This window comes from Schistocerca cancellata, chromosome 5 (genome assembly GCF_023864275.1).
Source record: "Schistocerca cancellata isolate TAMUIC-IGC-003103 chromosome 5, iqSchCanc2.1, whole genome shotgun sequence".
In the NCBI taxonomy this organism is placed as follows: domain Eukaryota; kingdom Metazoa; phylum Arthropoda; class Insecta; order Orthoptera; family Acrididae; genus Schistocerca; species Schistocerca cancellata.
In genome coordinates, this window is record NC_064630.1 from 801,042,553 (window position 1) to 801,068,059 (window position 25,507).

The 25,507-nt window shown below is 44.9% G+C and overlaps 1 protein-coding gene and 1 non-coding gene across 2 annotated transcripts in view; both read right to left on the reverse strand.

Moving 5' to 3' along the window:
* The window catches only part of LOC126188809 (atrial natriuretic peptide receptor 1), a 783,072-nt gene extending 758,466 nt beyond the window's left edge, over positions 1-24,606 (reverse strand). The window contains exons 1-2 of the mRNA XM_049930422.1: positions 24,548-24,606; positions 24,118-24,283 (exon numbers count right to left, since the gene is read on the reverse strand). Coding sequence (XP_049786379.1) covers positions 24,118-24,283; positions 24,548-24,606 — 225 coding nt within the window. The remainder of the gene's footprint in view (positions 1-24,117; positions 24,284-24,547) is intronic.
* Positions 14,886-14,960, reverse strand: Trnas-cga (transfer RNA serine (anticodon CGA)). Its single transcript has one exon. It is a non-coding gene; the product is annotated as a tRNA-Ser (tRNA).
* Positions 24,607-25,507: the final 901 nt, after the last annotated feature.

Here is a 25,507-nt window from a genome sequence, read left to right on the forward strand (position 1 = left end):
ACGCCTGTAGTTAATGGCTGTTGAACGCTTCATATCAGATGCGAAATCAGTGCCAAGACAGCGGATTGTGTCACTGATTCTTAGCAGTGCGACACTCTCGTCGGGTAGGCCTCTGTCTATAGACAGGGCGTGTGATTTGTGGAGATTGAGATGGCTCCCCGATGCCGCGCCGTAGGTCGCCACCCACGCCAGTGCTGCACGAACTTCGTCATTATTGCGAAGAAGGAGTACCAGATCATCCGCATAGGCAGTGCAGCAAAGTGTGTCCACCAAGGGATATTCCAGTCAGGCGTTGTCGGAGGCCGCAGAGGAGTGGTTCCAAGACGAGGGCGTACAATATCGCCGAAAGAGGGCAGCCTTGTCGCACCGATCGCTGGATCTGTACCGGCGGCGTAAGACGGCCATTATATAACACCTTGGACGTCGCGCCGCGTAGGAGACGCATCAGTACATTAACTATGACGTCCGGATACCCCATGTGTCGCAGTACCTCCATCAAAAATGTGTGGTCGACTCTGTCAAAGGCCTGGCTAAAGTCGAGTGAGGCCAAAACTCCTGGCAGTTGGCGAGCTTTGGCTAGCGCGATCATATCTCTATATCGGCACAATGCAGTGCGAATATTATGGTCACCACCTAACGATGCCTGGTCCTGCGACACAACACATCGTACAGATCGCTTTAGGCGTGCCGCCAGAAGCCGGGTGAAAATCTTCAAGTCACTGTTGAGTAAGGTCAAGGGCCGATAGTCACTGATCCTGGATCCGCCTCGTGGTTTGTGTATAGGCACAATCAGTCCTTCTAGGAAGGCCCCAGGTATCTGCGTCGTGGGAGACATAAGATCGCGGCAAATATCAGTCCATGCTGGTGCCAGCAATTGTTGATACGTCCAGTAAAATTCCAGAGGAAGGCCATCATGTCCTGGGGACTTACGAGCAGCCCCAGCCTGTATTGCTTCAATGATTTCCTCTTCCGTTACATCTGCTGTCAAATCCGCCGCCGCTGTCGGAGAGATCGAGCCATAAGTGAGTTGAGAGACTTCGGCGATCACCTCTGGGGGATGTCGACGTTCCGAGTATACCCTAGTGTAGTGAGCATGAAGGGCGTTTCCTATGTCACGCTGGGTATCAAGGCGTCGTCCGTCTTCCGTCGTGATAGCTTGGATCAGTGTCCTGCGTCGGCGTCGTCGTTCTGCAATGACGTGGTACATAGACGGTTCCTCCTGGGCCACTCTGTCTTGAGTGCGCGCTCTGACGATCGCACCCTCAAGGTGGCAACGTGTTAATCTGATGATCTGTGCCTTGGCACGGTTCACCGTCACCTGACGTGCAGATGAGTACGGCAGTGTTGTACATTCCCTTAAGATGCTGTAGTAAAAGTCCATGGTATGTCTCTTCCATGCTGCAACATCTCGGCCGTAGCCTATCAAGGTCTTCCGGAGGGCTGGTTTGGCGCAGAGTAACCACCACGACAGTGTAGACCGGTAGGTACCACGCCGGCGGCTACATGAGTCCCACGTGTTCTCTATAAGGCGGCGGCATTCCTGAGAAGCGAGGTGGGCGACGTTCAACTTCCAAAGACCACGGCTGTGCCATACCTTCTGGCGGCCGAGGGTAATAGCGCAGATGTAGGCCTCGTGGTTAGAAAAAGCTGTGGGCCAAACTTCGGCAGCTCTTGTCCCCACAGCTATGGAGCGCAAGATGTAAATCCGGTCGATGCGGCTGGAGGAATGGCTGGTGTAGTGAGTAAATCCGGGCCGATCGCCACAAACATGTTCCCACGAGTCCACCAATTGAAGATTATTTATAATTGTCGTAAGTTCTGCGCAGGGATAATGGTGTGGTAACTGAACCTTAGGTGCTTGGCTACAGTTAAAGTCCCCTCCCATTATCAAGGCGTCCTGACGGCCCATAAAGAGGGGCGTGATTGTATGAGCGAAAAAGGTGGATCGTTCGCGACGCCGACCAGATCCTGACGGTGCATAGATGTTAATAAGTTTGACTCCTTGGATAGTAAGAGCCATGCCTCTGGCGTCAGGGAGATACTCGACGTCTTCTGCGGATATACCTTCGCGGAGGAGGATCGCCACACCACTGCCATTGGCAGACGCATGTGAGACCCAAGTCGTGTAGCCATAGGGTCCCTTGAAGTCTGTGACATACACCTCTTGAAGGAGCGCAATGTCGATGTCTGCTGCGTTGAGCAGGTCCTGTAGCATCTGTAGTTTATGTCGGGCACGTATGTTGTTGATGTTAATCGTCGCTAGACGGTATGTTTGGTCAGCCAGGTCGGCAACTGGGTTGTGTAGGAGGCCAGGTGTGGGCGGCAGGGGTGGCCCACAGAGGCTGACGATACAGCCGTAGTCACTGTTGTTGGTCGGTGCTGGGTACAGCCGCGGGAGCATCTCTGCCTTCGGCATCCTCCTGTTGTTGTGGCTCATCCTCGACATCATCCGCCCAAGAATCAGATGCAGCAATTGGTAACTGTTGATGAGTGCTGTCAGTAGAGCGCTCGCGCACATGTTCAGTAGCAGAAGTGATGTTGTCAGACTGAGGCTCAGAAATTGTATCCGCCGTAGCATCGTGACGGGAAGGGTGAGTTGTGGTGGTAGAGTCCTGATTGTCGTCCGAGGCCGATTGTTCGTCCGGGTCACACATCCGAAGCAGGCAATCATCGGATGGCGTATGGCGCCGTTTCTTGCGTTTTCGAGGGGACCGTTGTTTCCGGACATGTTGTTCTGTGGCAGAGTGCAGGCGACAATCATCTGATGCGGTCTCCATTGGTAGGAAGGCAGAGGTCGGGACAATTTCAGTTTCTACTTCCATCTTCTCTTTAGGCTCGTCTTGGTGGCACAATTGATCACCGTCTTGAGTCAAGGCTGCCGATGACGTCGTAGAGGGGGATATGCTGTCCGCCACACTGTCATCGACCACTGACTGCAATAAGGTGTTACGATCCTGGGCAGGAACAGCTGTTGCGGTTGCAGCCGCTGCATACGTGATGGGGAGTGAAGTAGGCGTCGCTGGGGATGGAACTTCACCAACCGGTGTCTGAGTCAGTCGGCGTTGAATGCAGGCCGATCGGACATGTCCTTCCTGGCCACAGCCGGCGCAAGTACGCGGTTGTCCGTCGTACATAACAATGGCTCTGCAGCCGCCAATTACTAAATAGGATGGCACATGCTTTGTCAGTTCAATCTTAATTTGTCGCACTCCATTTAAGATGGGATACGTTTCAAACGTTTGCCATTTTTCAGCCAAGTGGCTTAGCACGTGGCCGTATGGTTTGAAAGCTGTCATCACAACATCTGGCGGGACTTCGAATGGCAGCTCGAAGACCCTCAGAGTGCGAAGGCCTAATCCAGCGTGGTCGATCGTGACAGTTCCTACGTGACCATCAGAATGCTTGAATTTAAGTCCATGAGCGTGTCGACACACAACATCAGTGCACGCCTTGTCATTGATCATTTTTATGTAGACGACATTTTGTGTTATAGAAAAGTGGATCCCAATGATGTCTTGAGGTGCAATATGAAGTTCTTCCGGGATGAAACGTTCAATGTCAAGTGCTCGTGGTCTTGCATAGTCCGCTTGAAATGTGATCCTAATGGTGGACTTGCGATACGAGTGCGCCATGGCACTACCGAGACACGGACGCGTGTCACTCGCCGCAGCGGAAGGTAAACAGTAAACACTCACGCGCGCGGTACGCTAACAGGGGGACACAGGCACGACGACCTTGCCCCACCGCTGCTAACAGCGGACTGCCACTCCGGCGGGCAGCACAGTATCCTCTCCTTTGATGTTCATACAGATGGCAGTGGTAGTCTCGCCTTCAGTGAGGGCGAGCGCTGGCTGTAGCCAACAAAAGCACAAAGCAGGCTGCCGTCCCGCTTCCAGCAAACAGTTCAACTCCCCAGGGATGTTCGCCCTTTCTAACGGCACCCACTGGATGCCTTCTGCCGACAAACAGGAACTACAGAACAACACTGGGAGCACACCTTCGCAGCGAGAGAAATGCTAAGCTATCCTCCCAAGAAAACACGCCCATTGCAGTCAGTAAAATGACCGTATTGTAGCGATAGAAAAATGAAATTGTGGTGTCACCGCCAGACACCACACTTGCTAGGTGGTAGCTTTTAAATCGGCCGCGGTCCGTTAGTATACGTCGGACCCGCGTGTCGCCACTGTCAGTGATGGCAGACCGAGCGCCGCCACACGGCAGGTCTAGAGACACGTCCTAGCACTCGTCCCAGTTGTACAGCTGACTTTGCTAGAGATGGAACTGAGACATAGCGCTCTCATTTGCCGAGACGTTAGTTAGCTTAGCCTTCAGCTACGTCAATTGCTACGACCTAGCAAGGCGCCATTACAAGTATAGATATTGAGATAGTACTTATGTAGCAACAAGAGAGATGTACACCAATTGTGGATTACAGTTAAGTATTCCAGAAGCTACGTACTTTTCTTTATAGCATTCATTACGTATCCTGTTTCAGACCTCACGCCAGCCTGCGTGAGTTTAAGCGCGTGCCTTTCGGCTTCCTCTCATTGTGTCTAGGCTGTCTTGTCTAGACACAACAGAAATAATATCGGATAGCGATATGTGACAATATTAGTAGTCACAAAAAACCACAGTAAGCAAACGGAACTCCAGCAGCCACTGAAGAGCGCCACAGCAACTTCCCTTCGTAACTGAAGTCTCTAATGCACACCTGTATAGTGGCACTAAACTCAGAGGTAGTCGGTTCGAATCCTGACGGTGGAGGACATTTTGACTGCCAGAATTTTGCTGCAAAAGAAGTAGTGGTATCGATTCCTGATCATCAGACTTACTGGCAATGTCCTGGAATATATGCCAAACCTCTCTACAATGAGTGGTTGGTGAGGACACTTGTTTTAGTATAGCCGTATTGCGTCTCTACCGTTTCTATCTGCTTGGCCGTATACAATGCAATCTCAGCTTGTTTACGACATGAATACCAGACCATTCTGTTGCTTACAGTACGTTGCTCCAATAACACAGCCTGCAACACACTAGGAACATACGGCATGTGGTCAGAGTAACTTTCATTCGTCAGTGCCATCGACCGAAGGAAGCATTTCTGGGGACTTGTTCATAGGACCTTTCTCCTCTTTTTACAGTCATGAATCCGTCTCTGCAGTTTGTTGGTTTTATTGATGTTCACCCTGTATTTATCAGTGATCCCATTTGTAAAGGTGATTATTTGCAGTGGAGAAGATGTTTCATATTATATTATTGTTTTGGGAATCTAGTATTATTTGATAAACTGAACACTCTTTCTTTGTTTCTTCCTTTTCGTCTATGTGCCCTGACTGTTTAATAAATTTGATTTACCTTTTTTTAATGTTTCTTGCCCACAAAACCCCCAGCCACTTTTCACTCGCATCGTTTCCTTCGCCATAACGGAATTGACTATATCTACACACTGCAGAAATAATGCGCCTGGAGGCTTTTGGGAGAGAAGTCCGAGGTGACGCGCCTTTCCGTAGTATCACCTCACAGCACGTTCTTACTGAGACGCCATTATTCTGTTACGAGTTTCGAGGATCCGTTCAGCGACAGATATAGGAGTAGATTTATAGACGATGTTTCCCGGGTGTTGAGCCGTGCTGATTTTCCATTTGAGAAACAATATTTCAACTCAGCAGTTGCGAGCGACAGTGTAGCTTCTGCCCCTTGTCTTTTCGCCAGCTTGACTTCAAAGTATTATTTTTCGCGAGTCTGTGTCCATTCCCAACATGTGGTTAGTGTGTACCAGCATTACAACATATTGGAAATACAACAAAATACTTCCAGTAATTTTCGGGTTTACTGCCGGATCCCATCAACATTCTGCCACGATACTTCTGCCCAGAGACGCGCGGCCATCCTCAGGTGGGTGGACGAAGTACTCAAGAGACCTGATGCAGTCACGGTATATGTAGCGAATTCCGAGCATGCGAATCGTACTGGCGGTTTACGGCGCATGCGTTATGAGGTGACATGCGCGAGGCAGCCACGTAGTGTGTACTGCCCTCAGTGGTGAAGTAAGAACAGTCTAATCGCTGAGTATCGACTCAGCATGTCGATTCCTCTGTGACCGCATAATTTTAATAATTGGATTCCAATTTTTATCCAGCTGAAAGCCGTTATCACGAGTCATTAAACTGTGAGCGAGACGTATTTCCACGGATTCTTTAATTACAGAGTCCTAGAAGCTGGAAACCGATGCTAAAATTTTGGTATTATTGTATTCCATTGAATTTCCCGTGGAAATGCAATGTTCTGCTACTGCTGATTTTAAGGGTTGCCGCAGACGGGTGTGTCTTTCGTGTTCTTTACGGCATTCCTGGACCGTTCGTGTCGTCTGACCTATATATGCCTACAACGAGAAGATATATAGACAACTGAGTGAATCTATGTACCGCAAAATCGATAAGGACCCAACGAGCGGCATATCCAGAAAGACTGATACTCTTTTGAACGATAGTTCTTTACCTAAACAAGTTATGAAATGGCTGAGATCACACGATGCTGTTCCACCAAGACTGTATGGGCTGCCCAAGATTCACAAGGATGGAGTTCCACTACGATTGATAGTGAGTAACATGGGTGCTTCTACTTATTCGACTGCAAAACATGTGTCCTCCTTACTCAAGAAGAATTACGCCGAGAAAACTTCAGAAGTCACATATAACAAACTACATCGCCCTTATAATATACTAGAATATTCGGGGCACCACTGGGAGTATCTTCAGAATTACAGAACAGTCTTCACAAATTAGATAACAGAGTGCCTAGTTCAATACAGATCAAATCGCCTCCCTCGTGAAGTGGTCAGAACTATTTCGATATACGAGTATTGTTAAGGGCTTAAGTTATGCAGCTGTTCCCCGTATAAAAAACAGGCTCCACTGTGATCGCTAAAGGCAGTGCTCTCAGGTCCTGTTGAAATATCAGCATTCCTGTCCTGAACATAATCTGGATATGCGCTTTCATTTTATGCTAAGAAATGTAATCACAATCAGACTTTTGTTTAATCACAGTGAAAATGATTGAAATTACAGGTGGAAGGCTTACAATACTATTCAAATCAGAGTCGTATATACAGCACGATTCAGCTGTCCCTACGGATTATTTTCATGGAGCCCGCACTACATCTACTTACTCGTAGATACTCCGCAAACCACGATACGGTGAGTGGAGCAGGGAACCCTGTACCAATACTTCTCTTTTCCTTTCCTGTTCCACTCGCAAGTAGAGCGAGAGAAAAGCGACTGTCTATATGCCTAGGTATTAGCCCTAATTTCTCGTATCTTCGTGGTTCTGACCCGGAATGTATGTTGATAACACTAGAATCGTTCTGCCTTCAGCTTCAAATGCCGGTTCCCAAAATTTTCTGAATAGCAGTCCTGAAAAAAAAAACGTCGCCCTCCGTCCGTTGAATCATATTTGAGTTCCCAAAGCATCACCGTAACACTAGAACACTAGCGTGTCGCTCCAGCCTACTGGTAACAGATTTGGCCTCTGAAATGCTTCAATATCTTCCCTTAATCTGACCTGCTACATATTGCAAACACTTTAGCAGTACACAACGGTAAGTCGCACTAGCTCCCTATGCGTAGTCTCCTTTACAAATGAACAACAGCCGGCCGAAGTGGCCCTGCGGTTAAAGGCGCTGCAGTCTGGAACCGGAAGACCGCTACGGTCGCAGGTTCGAATCCTGCCTCGGGCATGGATGTTTGTGATGTCCTTAGGTTAGTTAGGTTTAACTAGTTCTAAATTCTAGGGGACTAATGACGTCACCAGTTCAGTCCCATAGTGCTCAGAGCCATTTGAACCATTTTTTTTTGGACAACACTTCCCCAAAATTCTCCCAATAAACCATTAGCCTTCCCTACCAAACTCCCCACACGCTCGTTCCATTTCATATCGCTTTGCAAGCTTAGGCCCAGAAATTTAGGCGACGTGGCTGTGTCAAGCAGGCCACTGCTAATGCCATATCCTAAAAATAATGGTTTTGTTTTTTCTACTCATCTGCATTAACTAACATTTTCCTGCATTTAGAGCTGGCTGTCATTCATCACACCGATGAGAAATTCTGTGTAAGTCATCTCGTATCCTCCTACAGTCGCTCAACGACATCACCTTACCGTACAGCACGGCATCGTCAGCGAACAACAGCAGATTTCTGCCCACCCTGCCAGCCACATCGTTTATGTACGTGGCAAACAACAGCGGCCCTGTCGCACGTTCCTGGGGCACTCCTGCCGATACCCTTGTCTCTGATAAACACTCGCTGCCGAGGACAACACAATGAGCTATTTTACTTAAGAAGTCTGCATCATCAACGATGTCCAGACAGACAACAGCATGTAGTCGACATAAGTTCCCTCTCAGAGCTTAGACTGGCTGTTAACAAAGGGAATCAAACTGTAAAGAAACAAGTGAAGACTCTCCATGAGTTACCCGATATTTTTTGACCATGATATATGTTACCTCTGCCAGCCTTATCAAAGTGCCTCTAATCTTTCCTTGTCTAACTAGCGGTGTAATCATACAGGTTTTGGATGTCTTTACAAGTATATTCCGTTTATAGTGCTTAATATTTAGATAACGGTTCAGAGAATATATGCCGTACAGTTTTCTCTTTCACACTGTCCGTTTTGATACCTCCCGTTAAAAAAAAATGATTCAAATGGCTCTGAGCACTATGGAACTTAACAGCGGAGGTCATCAGTCCTCTAGACCTTAGAACTACTTAAACCTAACTAACCTAAGGACATCACACACATCCATGCCCGAGGCAGGATTCGAACCTGCGACAGTAGTGGTCGCTCGGCTCCAGACTGTAGCGCCCAGAACCGCACGGCCACTCCGGCCGGTCTCCTCCTGTTAATTTCGGACTTTCCGATGGTGAAACACACTTCATAAATCAACGTTCTGAACCATTTACGAGAAGTTAAGTACCATAAACGGAATAAACCTACAGCGACGTCCAAAACCTGCATCACTACACCAGTAATTACACAATGAAAGATTAGAGGCACTTTGGCAAGTATGGCTGAAGTAAGGAATATCGTGGTCCAAAAATACCACGTAACTCTTGGACAATCCGCACTTTTATTGTTTACGGTACGATTCCATTTGATAAGAGTCGTCCAAAGAATACGGAACATATGTCGATTATGTGGCTATCATCTATCAGGATACTGTTCCTGATACAGACGTAGTGCGGGTTCCATAAAATAGTAAAATATTCGACTACAAATAAAGAAAAGATCACTGGCTTGCAAATGTAATCGTTCTTAAACTAGCAGCTAAGACTACTTAAGTTGTTCACGTAAACTTCAGCAGCCACTGATCAGCTAAGTGGGGACTGGAAATCATAAAAATTAAACATTAGATAATGAAGTGAATGAGGGAGATATCGTCATAAAATTATAGAACTGAAGTAGAAAACGCCTCAGAGACGATTATACTTTCGAACAACTATCTTTATTTTAACTAAAGTAGTTACTGCAAGTAGCTAGTAATGAGTTAGTAGGCTAATTAAAATAACTGCTTATAGGAAACTGGTAGTGTTCGTGAAGCAACTGAGGCGTCTACAGATGTGGCACCAAAGATGCATGTCCATGTCCTTCAGAGATTGACTGTACCACCCACGCAAATGCGTGTTTCTCCGATTAATAAAGAGTGAGAGTAATTGCTCTTCTCGGACTCTGTTTAAAACATCTGGTACAGAGAAAAATGGTCGACTGACTAAAAACTGGTGACACTTTACCTTAACACCCTAACTGGTTTTTTTTCCGTACCATTTGACCAGTCTGCAATATTAGATTACTTGGTTCTGGCGACTACTTAGATTCATTGCAGGCATGTCCCTGCGCGTGAGGGCAGGCTTTTATCCCACAAATACTTGGGTCTTACAGAAGTGGCTATCACTGGGATAATGTGTACCCTATTAATACTGTAGCTTTAAGCGTGACTCAGTGACAGTCTCCCTTCAATTATCTTAATGCTGTGTTTACGTCCTGGCTGCGCAGTCGCGATCGGGAGAATCAAACGCACCACAGTACGGTACTCCGCCTAAGCCGTACGACAGAAGGCAGTGCAAGAAAGCGCCTGAGGAGCATGTAAACGTGGAAGAAACTAACGAGAACTCCTTGAGGGCGAGTTTGCAAATTCAGTCTTTAGTAAGACTCATTTGACAGTGTTGTGTTAATACACTCCTGGAAATGGAAAAAAGAACACATTGACACCGGTGTGTCAGACCCACCATACTTGCTCCGGACACTGCGAGAGGGCTGTACAAGCAATGATCACACGCACGGCACAGCGGACACACCAGGAGCCGCGGTGTTGGCCGTCGAATGGCGCTAGCTGCGCAGCATTTGTGCACCGCCGCCGTCAGTGTCAGCCAGTTTGCCGTGGCATACGGAGCTCCATCGCAGTCTTTAACACTGGTAGCATGCCGCGACAGCGTGGACGTGAACCGTATGTGCAGTTGACGGACTTTGAGCGAGGGCGTATAGTGGGCATGCGGGAGGCCGGGTGGACGTACCGCCGAATTGCTCAACACGTGGGGCGTGAGGTCTCCACAGTACATCGATGTTGTCGCCAGTGGTCGGCGGAAGGCGCACGTGCCCGTCGACCTGGGACCGGACCGCAGCGACGCACGGATGCACGCCAAGACCGTAGGATCCTACGCAGTGCCGTAGGGGACCGCACCGCCACTTCCCAGCAAATTAGGGACACTGTTGCTCCTGGGGTATCGGCGAGCACCATTCGCAACCGTCTCCATGTAGCTGGGCTACGGTCCCGCACACCGTTAGGCCGTCTTCCGCTCACGCCCCAACATCGTGCAGCCCGCCTCCAGTGGTGTCGCGACAGGCGTGAATGGAGGGACGAATGGAGACGTGTCGTCTTCAGCGATGAGAGTCGCTTCTGCCTTGGTGCCAATGATGGTCGTATGCGTGTTTGGCGCCGTGCAGGTGAGCGCCACAATCAGGACTGCATACGACCGAGGCACACAGGGCCAACACCCGGCATCATGGTGTGGGGAGCGATCTCCTACGCTGGCCGTACACCACTGGTGATCGTCGAGGGGACACTGAATAGTGCACGGTACATCCAAACCGTCATCGAACCCATCGTTCTACCATTCCTAGACCGGCAAGGGAACTTGCTGTTCCAACAGGACAATGCACGTCCGCATGTATCCCGTGCCACCCAACGTGCTCTAGAAGGTGTAAGTCAACTACCCTGGCCAGCAAGATCTCCGGATCTGTCCCTCATTGAGCATGTTTGGGACTGGATGAAGCGTCGTCTCACGCGGTCTGCACGTCCAGCACGAACGCTGGTCCAACTGAGGCGCCAGGTGGAAATGGCATGGCAAGCCGTTCCACAGGACTACATCTAGCATCTCTACAATCGTCTCCATGGGAGAATAGCAGCCTGCATTGCTGCGAAAGGTGGATATACACTGTACTAGTGCCGACATTGTGCATGCTCTGTTGCCTGTGTCTATGTGCCTGTGGTTCTGTCAGTGTGATCATGTGATGTATCTGACCCCAGAAATGTGTCAATAAAGTTTCCCCTTCCTGGGACAATGAATTCACGGTGTTCTTATTTCAATTTCCAGGAGAGTAGTTATGATAGGAAAAACATTAGCTGCTAATGACTCACCGAGTGCGTCAGAAGGGCGATAGAAAATGAAGTGGCCAAGAGGTGCAGAGATTAAACCTTCTAAGGGGTTGTATGTGCTACACTTCACAAAATGGAAATCGTCCACATTCAGGAAGTGTTAAACGTGAACACCAAATGTAAAATGGCGGGCCAGAGTGATAACAAATGTTCGCACCATCAAGATAGAAGACAAACTCCTTGAGAGTTACACATTACGCAGGACGTTCAGCTAGGTATCCACTCTTAAAGAAGGCATATAGAAGCATATTGGTGTTACGGGAGGATGAGAACTGATGGAATGTGATGGCACGCAGCCGAAAGCGAAACAGTCTGTCGAGGAACATATGGAGAAACTGGCTGTCCTTCATGGCGTAGCTGCAATAGTGCGATGAAATGTTTCATAGGCACAGAAAAATCAAACATGTAGAGGATGAATGTGTCCCGTGGTTCCAGGTGGTATGAACTGCAATGTCGGACGCTGTTCAGGAGGGACAGTTTGCCTCGGAGGCATATGATTTTTTCACGCTGACTGCTGAGGGAGTTCGCGACTGCTACGGTCGCAGGTTCGAATCCTGCCTCGGGCATGGATGTGTGTGATGTCCTTAGGTTAGTTAGGTTTAAGTACTTCTAAGTTCTAGGGGACTGATGACCACAGCAGTTAAGTCCCATAGTGCTCAGAGCCATTTGAACCATTTTTTTGCTGAGGGAATTAGACTGCTCAGGGAATTAAATTAGGAAATGACACACTGAAAGTAGTAAAGGAGTTTTGCTATTTGGGGAGCAAAATAACTGATGATGGTCGAAGTAGAGAGGATATAAAATGTAGACTGGCAATGGCAAGGAAAGCGTTTCTGAAGAAGAGAAATTTGTTAACATCGAATATAGATTTAAGTGTCAGGAAGTCGACAGTATTTGTGTGGAGTGTAGCCATGTATGGAAGTGAAACATGGACGGTAAATAGTTTGGAGAAGAAGGGAATAAAACCTTTCCAAATCTGGTGCTACAGAAGAATCCTGAAGATTAGATGGGTAGATCATGTAACTAATGTGGAGGTACTAAATAGAGTTGGGGAGGAGAAGAGTTCGTGGCACAACTTGACTACAAGAAGGAATCGGTTGGTACGGCATGTTCTGAGGCATCCAGAGATCACCAATTTAGTATTGGAGGGCAGCTTGGAGGGTAAAAATCGTAGAAAGAGACCAAGAGATGGATACACTAAGCAGATTCAGAAGGATGTAGGTTGCAGTAGGTACTGGGAGATGAAGAACCTTGCACAGAATAGATTAGCATGGAGAGCTGCATCAAACCAGTCTCTGGACTGAAGACCACAACAACAACAACGCGGACTAGGAAACAAGCAAAATCAAGTTATTTTGGCCAGATATTGGCAAGTATCATAGTTCATACCATACTTGTAGTTCCCTTAAGCCAATTTTCCCACTCTTGCATGCTGTGACGTAAATATTCTCAACTGTCCTTGCAGGTTCGCGTACACGACAGAAAATTGTAGTGGCAGAGCACATCTAACGTCTCGCAGCACAATAAATAATTTTCCAGCCATTTTACCATCCCGATTAACAGTCGCCATAATGGTAGGTATTGATGTTAGCTGATACAACTTTCTTGGCGCTTCTAATTTCCAGGGTTCCGTTCATATTCATTTCCTCTTCAAATTCCGATTGGGCGAAATTGAAAACAAATTCCTTACTGAACGATGATATAAATTTATCTCACCTACAAATTCTTAGCCTGATACCGCAGTTTGTTGTGCATCGTCAGGTTGACGCTTTGTTTGGAATTTCGTTATCCTACCTCTTCCAGCTCTATAGCCCTGTTTCAAGTTATGCAACCATCCACTGCTTGTCTTCAAATCGCTGTAACCTATGTCGCGGGCAACTTAATGAGCATAACGCAGTTGGTCACTATCAGACACGTCCTGTAAATTTTACTGAGTATGCTCGAAACGCACAAACGTCAGTTTTTATAAAAAAGTGTGCCTTGTCCTCCCTTGAACATCAGTAGTTTTTCTTATACATTACATGGGCATACTGTGGCGGACTTGTTCCAAATCTGTTCATAACTTTTCTTTTTTTTTTTTTTTTTTACGATGGCGCGGATGATCTTCCATGTACGTGATTATGTTTAGTGCTCGCTCCTTGGACAACGATTGTCCTTTACTAAGTTTCATTGGAGACCGGCTTTGTGGCTCTCTGTCCAACAAGGATGATGAACTACATGGCTCGACACCTGTTTCAGCGCTACTTTCATTTGTCAAGCACATATGGTCATCATTGCACTCCTCACGTACATGGTCCACCAGTCGAACGTATACGACATCACATATTACACTCACTAATCATGAAGAGGTGCTAATACTTCATCTGCCACTCCTTTCTCACTCTGCGGAATTTCTTGAGTTGCGTTCTGACGAAATGTCAACTTCGACTCTTGTTGCTGTACGTATAATGCAATATTTTCTTTATTTATCGTTGCTATTGCTCTGCTCCTTATCAACACCACTACCACTGTAGCACTGTTGTGAATTACTGGTCGACAAAGCAATTCAACTACGCTCTGTAGACTCATGCTGTGCTCGGCACTGGATTCCTCTACTCTCGCCCCTGTAGCCATTAGCAGCCAATACTGTGGTTGAATGGCAGACAATATGTGGGCCATGGAATGCAGTAAACATCATTGGTCTTTTGTGACCTCGCATATTTAGTTTCACATATGTTTTTGGGAAAGCCCAGATACCCGATACTGATGATTGGATTATTGCAAAACTAGGTTCATGTTCGGAGGATATATACAGATTTCAATTTGATTTAGTTCAGAACTCAGTTTTTATTAAACTAAATTTAGAACTAAGAAGCCAACGCCTCTTGGGCAAGACCAAAGAAGTGGCTGACATTGTGACCCCCTCAGACGATATCATCAAGATATCAATATCGCTAGATGGTTTGGAATTACGGCCTGTTAAGATACTTAGCGTTTTCATTGAAATGTCCGATGAACACATATTGGTGGCTTATAGCAGGATTATACAAATAAAAAGGGAGAACTGAATACCCAGTTAAATGTCTGTCGAGGTTGGAAATATTTATTCTTTAATTATTTATTCTCTAACGGTGTTCGAGCTGAAACTTCCTACAAATCAAATTAGTTATTTTTGAAACTTCCTGGCAGATTAAAACTGTGTGCCGGGCCGAGACTCGAACTCGGGACCTTTGCCTTTCGCGGGCAAGTGCTCTACCAACTGAGCTACCCAAGCACGACTCACGCCCCGTCCTCACAGATTTACTTCTGCCAGTACCTCGCCTCCTACCTTCCAAACTTTACAGAAGCTCTCCTGCGAACGTTGCAGAACTAGCACTCCTGAAAGAAAGGATATTGCGGAGACGGTGTTCGTAATCATTTAGTAATCATTTAGTAATCATTTAGTAATCATTTAGTAATCGCGAAAGCGTTACGGAGATGATAGATAAACTCCAGTGGAAGACTCTGCAGGAGAGACGCTCAGTAGCTCGGTACGGGCTTTTGTCAAAGTTTCGAGAACATACCTTCACCGAAGAGTCAAGCAGTATATTGCTCCCTCCTACGTATATCTCGCGAAGAGACCATGAGGATAAAATCAGAGAGATTAGAGCCCACACAGAGGCATACCGACAATCCTTCTTTCCACGAACAATACGAGACTGGAATAGAAGGGAGAACCGATAGAGGTACTGAAGGTACCCTCCGCCACACACCGTCAGGTGGCTTGCGGAGTATGGATGTAGATGTAGATGTAGATGTAGACCTGTCTTAGCCACAGCTTAGAGGACGTTTCTCATTTTGGTATTCGAGCTGTTCGTATCCAAATAGTTTAACTTGAAATATCTAGAATAAAATTAAAAAAGACAAAGAAAATGAGGACACTTAAACAGGGGATCTAGCTATATAACTTATTTTTGGAAGAAGACATGATGGACTATATGAGAAGACGAGAGGACTTTTTAAAAAAAAAAAAAAAAAAAAAAAAGCGAAAAAGTTGAACTACTAATGCAGTTAATCCTAAAATTGTTATCTGTCATTTATTTCTTTCACCACTGCGAGGTTTTTTAACGCGAAAATCGCGTGGTTGGGAATACGAGCTCAACTATAGGTCCCCTATAACTGGCTTGTGTGGGATAAATCAGCTCAAATGTGTAATAGGATTGTACCTGTGGAACATCACTGTGTACTACTTTTCGTTTTAGCCTTCGAAGCACGCGTAAAATTAAAATCATTTTATGAAGATTTTTCAGTAGTTTTTAGTCTATTTCCCTCAATTAACATAGGTACCAAGAAAGTAACTGCGAAGAAACCAGGGGCAACAGAAGAAATACCTCATTTGATAGATGAAAGAAGCAAGTGCAAAAATGTTCCGAAATTTAGGAATACAGAAACACAAATCACTTAGGAATGAAATATACAGGAAGTGCAGGGAAGCAATGGTGAAATGGCTGCATGAAAAATGTGAAGAAATCTCAAACAAATTATTGTCGGAGGGACTGACTCTGCGTTTAGAAAAGTCAAAACAAAGTTCGGTGAAGTTAAAAGCAAGAACAGTAACATTAAGAGAGCAACGGAAATTCCACTGTTAGAAGCACAGGAGAGAGCGGATTGATGGGAAGAGAACACTAAAGGCTTCTAGGAGGGGGATGATTTGTCTGGTGAAGTGATAGGAAAATAAATAGAAATAAACAGGGAAGAGATATCACATCCAATATTAGAATCAGAACTGAAAACAGCTTTGGGAGACTCAAGTTGAAATAAAGCAGAAAGAATGGATACCGTTTCACCGGAATTTCTTCAGTCACTGGGGAAGTGGCGGCAAGAAGATTTTTCGCGTTGGTGTGTAGAATGTATGAGACAGGTTATATACAAGCCGGCCTATGTGGCCGAGCAGTTCTAGGCGCTTCAGTCTGGAACTGCGCGACCGCTACGGTCGCAGTACCGAATCCTGCCTCGGGCATGGATGTGTGTGATGTCCTTAGGTTAGTTAGGTTTAATTAGTTCTAAGTTGTAGGGGACTGATGACCACAGATGTAAAGTCCCACAGTGCTCAGAACCATTTTAACCATTATTTTATTTTTATTTTTTATTTTTTTGCTATATACAATCTCACTTTCGGAAAACATCGTCCACATCATTCCGAAGAGTGTAAGCGCCGACATGTGTGAGAACTATCGCACAGTCAGATCATGCATTCAAGCTCCTGACAAGAATAATATACAAAAGAAAGGAAAAGAAAATTGAGGATCCGTTAGATGACGATCAGGCTTTAGGAAAGGTAAGGTACGAGAGAGGCATTTTTGACGTTAAAGTTGATAGTGGAAGCAAGAGTAAAGATAAATCAAGACACCGTCGTAGGACTTGTTGATGTGTCAAACGGTGCAAAATGTTCGAAATTCTGAGTAAGATAGGACTAAGCTACAGGGAATGATAGGTAGCCAGGAAAGAACGAAGCGTTCGGATTAAAAATGATGTATGACATGGATGTAACCTCTTGCCCATACTGGTCAGTCAGTACATCGAAGAAGTAATGATGGAAATAAAAGTAATGTTCAAGTGTAGAATGAAATTCAAGATGAAAGGATATCAACGATAAGTTCCGCTGATACATTGCTATCCTCGTTGAAAGTGAGGAAGAATTACCGGATCTGCTGAATGAAGTGAACAGTCTAATGAATATAGAATATGGATTGAGAGTAAAGAAAGATGCAGAATAAAGAAAGACGAATGTAATGAGAAGTAACAGAAATGATTGCAGTGAGACTCGTAACATTAGGGTTGGTAATCACGAAGTAATGAAGTTAAGAAATTCTGCTACCTAGTATCAAAAGAGCGACAGACGGACAGAACAAGGGGGACATAAGAAGCAGACTAGCAGTGGAGGAAAGGGCATTTCTGGCCAAGGGAAGTCTACTAGTGTTACACATAGGTCATAATTTGAAGAAGAAATTTCTGAGAATGTACGTTTGGGACGCAGCATTGAATGGTAGTTACACTACATTACATTAATACTTGCTCGATAGATCATGAGTACAACATTTCATAATGATCTGGAATGCGTGAGTTTAACATAAGTTATCGGTACTCTATGAAATAATTTTTTCCCTTTTTTTGCAATTACTACTTCATATTTAAAAATTCATCTATTGAGCAGAAGAAGCTATCATTCAGAAAGTCATTTGTTTTTAAATGCTAGTTGGCTATCTGTCAGCCTCTTAATGCTATTTGGTAAATGACTAAAGAATTTTCTGGCAGCATAAATGATTGCTTTCTGTGTCAACGTTAGAATTAATACAAAATAGTGAATATCATCCTTTCTTCTCGTGTTATAGATACTGAATTTGTTATAATTTTTGAACTTGAGTGGGTTATCAATAACAAGTTTCATAAGTGAATGTATGTAAAGCGGTGGTTCCTGAAATAAATGTCTTCAAGGTGAACTTGGGTGGCTCCATCTATTATTTTGATCCTGCACTTTTGTGCAACGAATACTTTTTCTCTTAATGGTAAATCACCTCAAAATATGATGCCATATGAACCAGGAATGAAACCAGCGGTAGTAGGCTAATTTATTGATATATTTATCAATAAAATTTGTGATAATCCTAATAGCATAAGTAGCTGAACCACAACGTTTCAGCAGATCACCGAGGTGTTTCATCCAACTCAGTTTCTCATTAACGGACACTTCCAGAAATTTTGAATATTCTGGTTCAGCAACAGACTTCTGTTCAAACTTTATATTTACCAACTGTGTTATGCCATTTACTGTACTGAACTGTATATACTGTGTTTCCTCAACATTTAGTGAGAGTCCATTTGCAGAGAACCACTTAAAAATGTCCTGAAAGATATTATTTTTAATTTCCTCAGCCAAATCTTGTTTGTTGGGTGTGATTACTATACTTGTATCATCAGCGAAAAGAACTTACTCTGCATATTCATAAATATAGAGTGGCAAGTCATAAATATAGAGATTAATAAGAATAAGGAACACAAGAACGAATGCTGTCGGACACCATTCTTGATACTCCCTGGTCAGAGAACTCTGCTGATTTCTGCAGACTATCTGTACTGTTAATTTCTACCTTCTGCATTCTTCCACTTAAATATGAATTAAACCATTTTTACACTGTCCCATTCATACCACAATACTTAAGCCTATCTCAAAGAATTTCATGATCCACACAGCCAAAACTCTTCAAGAGATCACAAAAAATTCGTATTGGTGGTTTTGGCTATTCACAAAATTAAATATTTGATCAGTGAAAGTATATATAGCATTTCCTGATGAGTACTCTCCCTGTAAACCAAACTGACAGTTTGTTAGTACTTCATTTTTACAAATATGTGAAGATACTCTTGAATGCATTACTTCTTGGAGAATTTTGGATAAAGCTTTCATAAGTGAGATTGGGCAGTAGTTGTTAGCATCACAGTTACCTCTCTTTTATGCAGTGGTTTAACAATAGCATTATTCAGTCTGTCCAGAAAAATGCCCTATTTCAGGGTGCTAATACGTGTGTGACAGAGAATTCTACTCATCTTTTGGGAACAAGATTTTAGTACCCTGTTGGAAATGCCATCAATTCCATGTCAGCCTTTACTTTTGAGTGAATTTCTTATTTTGATAATTTCAGTAGGAGAGGTGGGCTGAATTTCAATTTTATCAAATCGCATAGGTATTGCCTCTTTCATACACAGCCTTGTATTTTATAATGAAAAAGCTGGGTCCTATATACTCCACAACACTTAAAAAATGATTATAAAAATATTTTCTACCTCTCACGTTCTGTTAAAATATCTCTTACTGAATGTGAAAGAAATACAGTCTACCTGTGCTCTCAGTTGCTCTGTGTCCCTTTTAACAATATTCCAAATTGTTTTAATTTTTTCAAACTGTTTCAATTTTACCATCAGGACTGCTAATCTCAGACAGAATGCACATTCCTTTGAAAGTTTTGATAACTTTTCTTAATACAGTGCAGTAGCAGATGCGTAAAACTATAGACCTATATCTCTGACGTCGATCTTTTGTAGAATTTTAGAACATGTTTTTTGCTCAAGTATCATGTCGTTTTTTGAAACCCAGAATCTACTATGTAGGAATCAACATGGATTCCGGAAACAGCGATTGTGTGAGACCCAACTCGCTTTATTTGTTCATGAGACCCAGAAAATATTAGATACAGGCTCCCAGGTAGATGCTATTTTTCTTGACTTCCGGAAGGCGTTCGATACAGTTCCGCACTGTCGCCTGATAAACAAAGTAAGAGCCTACGGAATATCTGACCAGCTGTGTGACTGGATTGAAGAGTTTTTAGCAAACAGAACACAGCATGTTGTTATCAATGGAGAGACGTCTACAGACGTTAAAGTAACCTCTGGCGTGCCACAGGGGAGTGTTATGGGACCATTGCTTTTCACAATATATATAAATGACCTAGTCGATAGTGTCGGAAGTTCCATGCGGCTTTTCGCGGATGATGCTGTAGTATACAGAGAAGTTGCAGCATTAGAAAATTGTAGCGAAATGCAGGAAGATCTGCAGCGGATAGGCACTTGGTGCAGGGAATGGCAACTGACCCTTAACATAGACAAATGTAATGTACATAGAAAGAAGGATCCTTTATTGTATGATTATATGATAGCGGAACAAACACTGGTAGCAGTTACTTCTGTAAAATATCTGGGAGTATGCGTGCGGAACGATTTGAAGTGGAATGATCATACAAAATTAATTGTTGGTAAGACGGGTACCAGGTTGAGATTCATCGGGAGAGTCCTTAGAAAATGTAGTCCATCAACAAAGGTGGTGGCTTACAAAACACTCGTTCGACCTATACTTTAGTATTGCTCATCAGTGTGGGATCCGTACCAGATCGGTTTGACAGAGGAGACAGAGAAGATCCAAAGAAGAGCGGCGCGTTTCGTCACAGGGTTATTTGGTAACCGTGATAGCGTTACGGAGATGTTTAACAAACTCAAGTGGCAGACTCTGCAAGAGAGGCGCTCTGCATCGCGCTGTAGCTTGCTGTCCAGGTTTCGAGAGGGTGCGTTTCTGGATGAGTTATCGAATATATTGCTCCCCCCTACTTATACCTCCCGAGCAGATCACGAATGTAAAATCAGAGAGATTTGAGTGCGCACGGAGGCTTTCCGGCAGTCGTTCTTCCCGCGAACCATACGCGACTGGAACAGGAAAGGGAGGTAATGACAGTGGTACGTAAAGTGCCCTCCGCCACACACCGTTGGGTGGCTTGCGGAGTATAAATGTAGATGTAGATGTAGTTTTCATAATACTTGACTGAACTGCTAATCTCAGACATAATGCACATTCCTTTGGACTTTTTGATAACTTTTCTTAACACAATGCAGTAGTTTTCATAATTTTGACTGAACTGCTAATCTGAGACATAATGCACATTCTTTTGGACTTTTTGATAACTTTTCTTAATACAGTGCAGTAGGTTTCATAATACTTGACTGTTTCTGAATAATTAATTCCTCTAGCTATAAGATACATTTTCCTTCCCTTTTTACAAGATATTTTAATCCTTTTAAATAGTAAGCCATGGCGTTTTATATGATTAATATTTACTGTTTTCTCAGGGAAACTGATTTCAAATATACTCACAAAGATATCATGAAACAGGTGAAATTTTAAATTAGCATTTGGTTCCCTGTACACTCATTCCAGTCTAATTGTTACAAACTTTCCCCAAAACTTGCAACTGTTAAACTGTTAATCGAGTACACTATTTTTGAAGATTTTTTGCATTACTGTATGGAGCTATGTTATATACTGTAGTAACTGTGCATCTTGATCAGAAAGACCATTCTTAACAGGAAAATTTAGTTGATTAAAATTTTTTTATCGGTAAAAATATTGTCTATCAGTGTACTCCTTTCCGGTACTACCTGAGCAGGAAAATCAGTAACTGATGCCACATTGAAAGAACCAAGTAATACTTAAAGATCATATTTTCTGTAAGACTCTTTCAAAAAATCTACACTAAAATCCTCACAAACAATAATTTGCTTCCCTCTGTATGACAAATAACACAACAAAGTACCAAAGGTTTTCAAAAGTAAATGTAAATTTCCCAGTGGGGACCTGCATGCAGTTACAAATATAAAAATATCATTCTTCAGTTTAAGCTCACACGTGTATGCTTGTATATGTTGCTCTACACAAAATTTTTCAGTTCCTAAACTTTTCACACTATGATAAATTTTAACGTACATGGTAACTCCTTCTCTCTGTATAGTATCACTACTTATATATAATGAAACCTTATATCCACCTACATTTATCTTTTTCACACCTGTGACTATATGATGTTCAGACAGGCATAGTATATCTATTCCATCCTCAGTTTCTAAATCTTATAAACAAACAAGAAGCTCATCTTATTTTCTTTAATCCCCTGATATTGTGATGCAATGTATTAACATTATTTTTCACTGTATTTTTATGAGAATCTTGTGATATACTAACGCTATTTTTCATTCTTCTATGAGAAGCACAGACTGTGCGGAAACCAGAGAAGAAGGGAATCGAAGCATTTGATATGTGGTATTACGGAAGAATGTCGAAAATTAGATAAACTGATAATGTAAGGAATGAGAAAGTTCTCCAGGGAATGGGGGAGGAAAAGAATAGAGAGAAAACACAGACAAGGAGAAATGACAAGGTGAAATAACTGCCATGATACAAGACGGAGCTGTACAGGCTAAAAACTATAAACGAAGACAGAGACTGGTATACATCCTGCAGACAATTGAGGACGCAGGTTGCAAGTGCTACTAGGGCACGAAGAGGTTGGCACAGGAGAGGAACTCGTGGCGGGTCGCGTCATACCAGTCAGAAGACTGATGGCTCAAAAATAATTATTGTTGTTCTAAGTGATTGTGGAATACACTCCTGGAAATGGAAAAAAGAACACATTGACACCGGTGTGTCAGACCCACCATACTTGCTCCGGACACTGCGAGAGGGCTGTACAAGCAATGATCACACGCACGGCACAGCGGACACACCAGGAACCGCGGTGTTGGCCGTCGAATGGCGCTAGCTGCGCAGCATTTGTGCACCGCCGCCGTCAGTGTCAGCCAGTTTGCCGTGGCATACGGAGCTCCATCGCAGTCTTTAACACTGGTAGCATGCCGCGACAGCGTGCACGTGAACCGTATGTGCAGTTGGCGGACTTTGAGCGAGGGCGTATAGAGGGCATGCGGGAGGCCGGGTGGACGTACCGCCGAATTGCTCAACACGTGGGGCGTGAGGTCTCCACAGTACATCGATGTTGTCGCCAGTGGTCGGCGGAAGGTGCACGTGCCCGTCGACCTGGCACCGGACCGCAGCGACGCACGGATGCACGCCAAGACCGTAGGATCCTACGCAGTGCCGTAGGGGACCGCACCGCCACTTCCCAGCAAATTAGGGACACTGTTGCTCCTGGGGTATCGGCGAGGACCATTCGCAACCGTCTCCATGAAGCTGGGCTACGGTCCCGCACACCGATAGGCCGTCTTCCGCTCACGCCCCAACATCGTGCAGCCCGCCTCCAGTGGTGTCGCGACAGGCGTGAATGGAGGGACGAATGGAGACGTGTCTTCTTCAGCGATGAGAGTCGCTTCTGCCTTGGTGCCAATGATGGTCGTATGCGTGTTTGGCGCCGTGCAGGTGAGCGCCACAATCAGGACTGCATACGACCGAGGCACACGGGGCCAAAACCTGGCATCATGGTGTGGGGAGCGATCTCCTACACTGGCCGTACACCACTGGTGATCGTCGAGGGGACACTGAATAGTGCACGGTACATCCAAACCGTCATCGAATCCATCGTTCTACCATTCCTAGACCGGCAAGGGAACTTGCTGTTCCAACAGGACAATGCACGTCCGCATGTATCCCGTGCCACCCAACGTGCTCTAGAAGGTGTAAGTCAACTACCCTGGCCAGCAAGATCTCCGGATCTGTCCCCCATTGAGCATGTTTGGGACTGGATGAAGCGTCGTCTCACGCGGTCTGCACGTCCAGCACGAACGCTGGTCCAACTGAGGCGCCAGGTGGAAATGGCATGGCAAGCCGTTCCACAGGACTACATCCAGCATCTCTACGATCGTCTCCATGGGAGAATAGCAGCCTGCATTGCTGCGAAAGGTGGATATACACTGTACTAGTGCCGACATTGTGCATGCTCTGTTGCCTGTGTCTATGTGCCTGTGGTTCTGTCAGTGTGATCATGTGATGTATCTGACCCCAGGAATGTGTCAATAAAGTTTCCCCTTCCTGGGGCAATGAATTCACGGTGTTGTTATTTCAATTTCCAGGAGTGTATAATATCGATACATAATATCAATGTAGTGGCAGAGTGCGTGGCTCACCTGGTCGCCCATGCCAGTGATGATGGGGATGTTCCAGTAGGCGGCGAGCCTGGCCACCGGCTCCAGTGCGAAGGCGCACGCAGGCCCGATGAAGGCCATCACGTTGTCCCAGAAGCGCATGTCCGTGGCCAGCCCGGGCGCCATGTCGCCGGAGCACGACGGGTAACTGCGGACAAACACGAGGCTCGTTACTCCACCAGCTCAATGCGGACGAGCGCTTCACGCCACTGTGTGACGCGCTAAAATAAAATCAAAACTCGGTGATACTACGAGTAAGCATCCAAATGCTGGGAAATTAGAATTTTGGGCGCAAGTGATTACGAGTATCCTGAAACACCAGCAGCGGTCTTATGTACACCGTGAGTTTGAGATTTTTGCGATGGCTGATCTGTGTGTACAAAGTTTTGTTTTAAACTTGGGAAAACCGTACCAAAAACGCGCCAGATGTCGAGGCAAGTTTTTGGAGACGACGCGTTGGGTCAGATTCATACTTGCGACTGGTGTAAATGTTTCGCAAAAGAGGTGAACATCGACTGACATTACGCCCTTACTGCTTGGCCGTCAATTGGCAGCACACCAGAAAATCTTCAGAATCTGAAGAATATGGGGTTCATTTGAACGTGTTCTGTCAGAAGCACTGAAGGTAAGAAGGATTACGGCTAATTTTGTTCTGCAAGACGATCAGAAGCAATATCGCAATTAACTCTGCATGGAACTTAAACAAATTCTTCAAAAAGATCCACGCTTTCTTCCAAATGTTGTCACAGGTGAGGCAAGTTTAGTTTACGGCAATGAGCCTGAAACTGAGCAGCAATCGTCCTTCTTCACCTAAGCCAAAATATGTTCGACAAGTCAAGAGCAACGTTAAGACTTTGTTGACCTGCTCATATGATATTTCTGGGATTTTTTTCGAAATATGTACGCTGAATTAGGAGTTATTTTAGCATCAGCTGTACTGTATGTAGCTATACGTTGACATGCTCTGATATCATTCCTAGGATTTTTTCGAAATATATCTAATGAATTACGAATTATTTTATGATCAGCTGTACGAGGTACAGCTACGAAAACTTCGGTCCCGGACTCGAACCTGCATTTCCCACTTACCGTGAGCGGCCGCCTTGCCATTTAGGCTACCCGAGACGCGCTTCGGAACGACCCAGACTTGGCTACATCACGCCGTCTACGTCCTCATGTCACAGTCTGATCTAATCTTGCCGGTCCGATGAAGGCCATCACGTTGCAAAACGGTAAATAACAGCATCATCTGCAAACAGTCGACGAATCGTTTGTGTACATGAGGAACAGCAGAGAGCTTATAAAATTTCCCAAGGGAGGATGCTCGGGTAGCTTATACGGTAAAGCTACCACATCCGAAAAGCTGAAAATC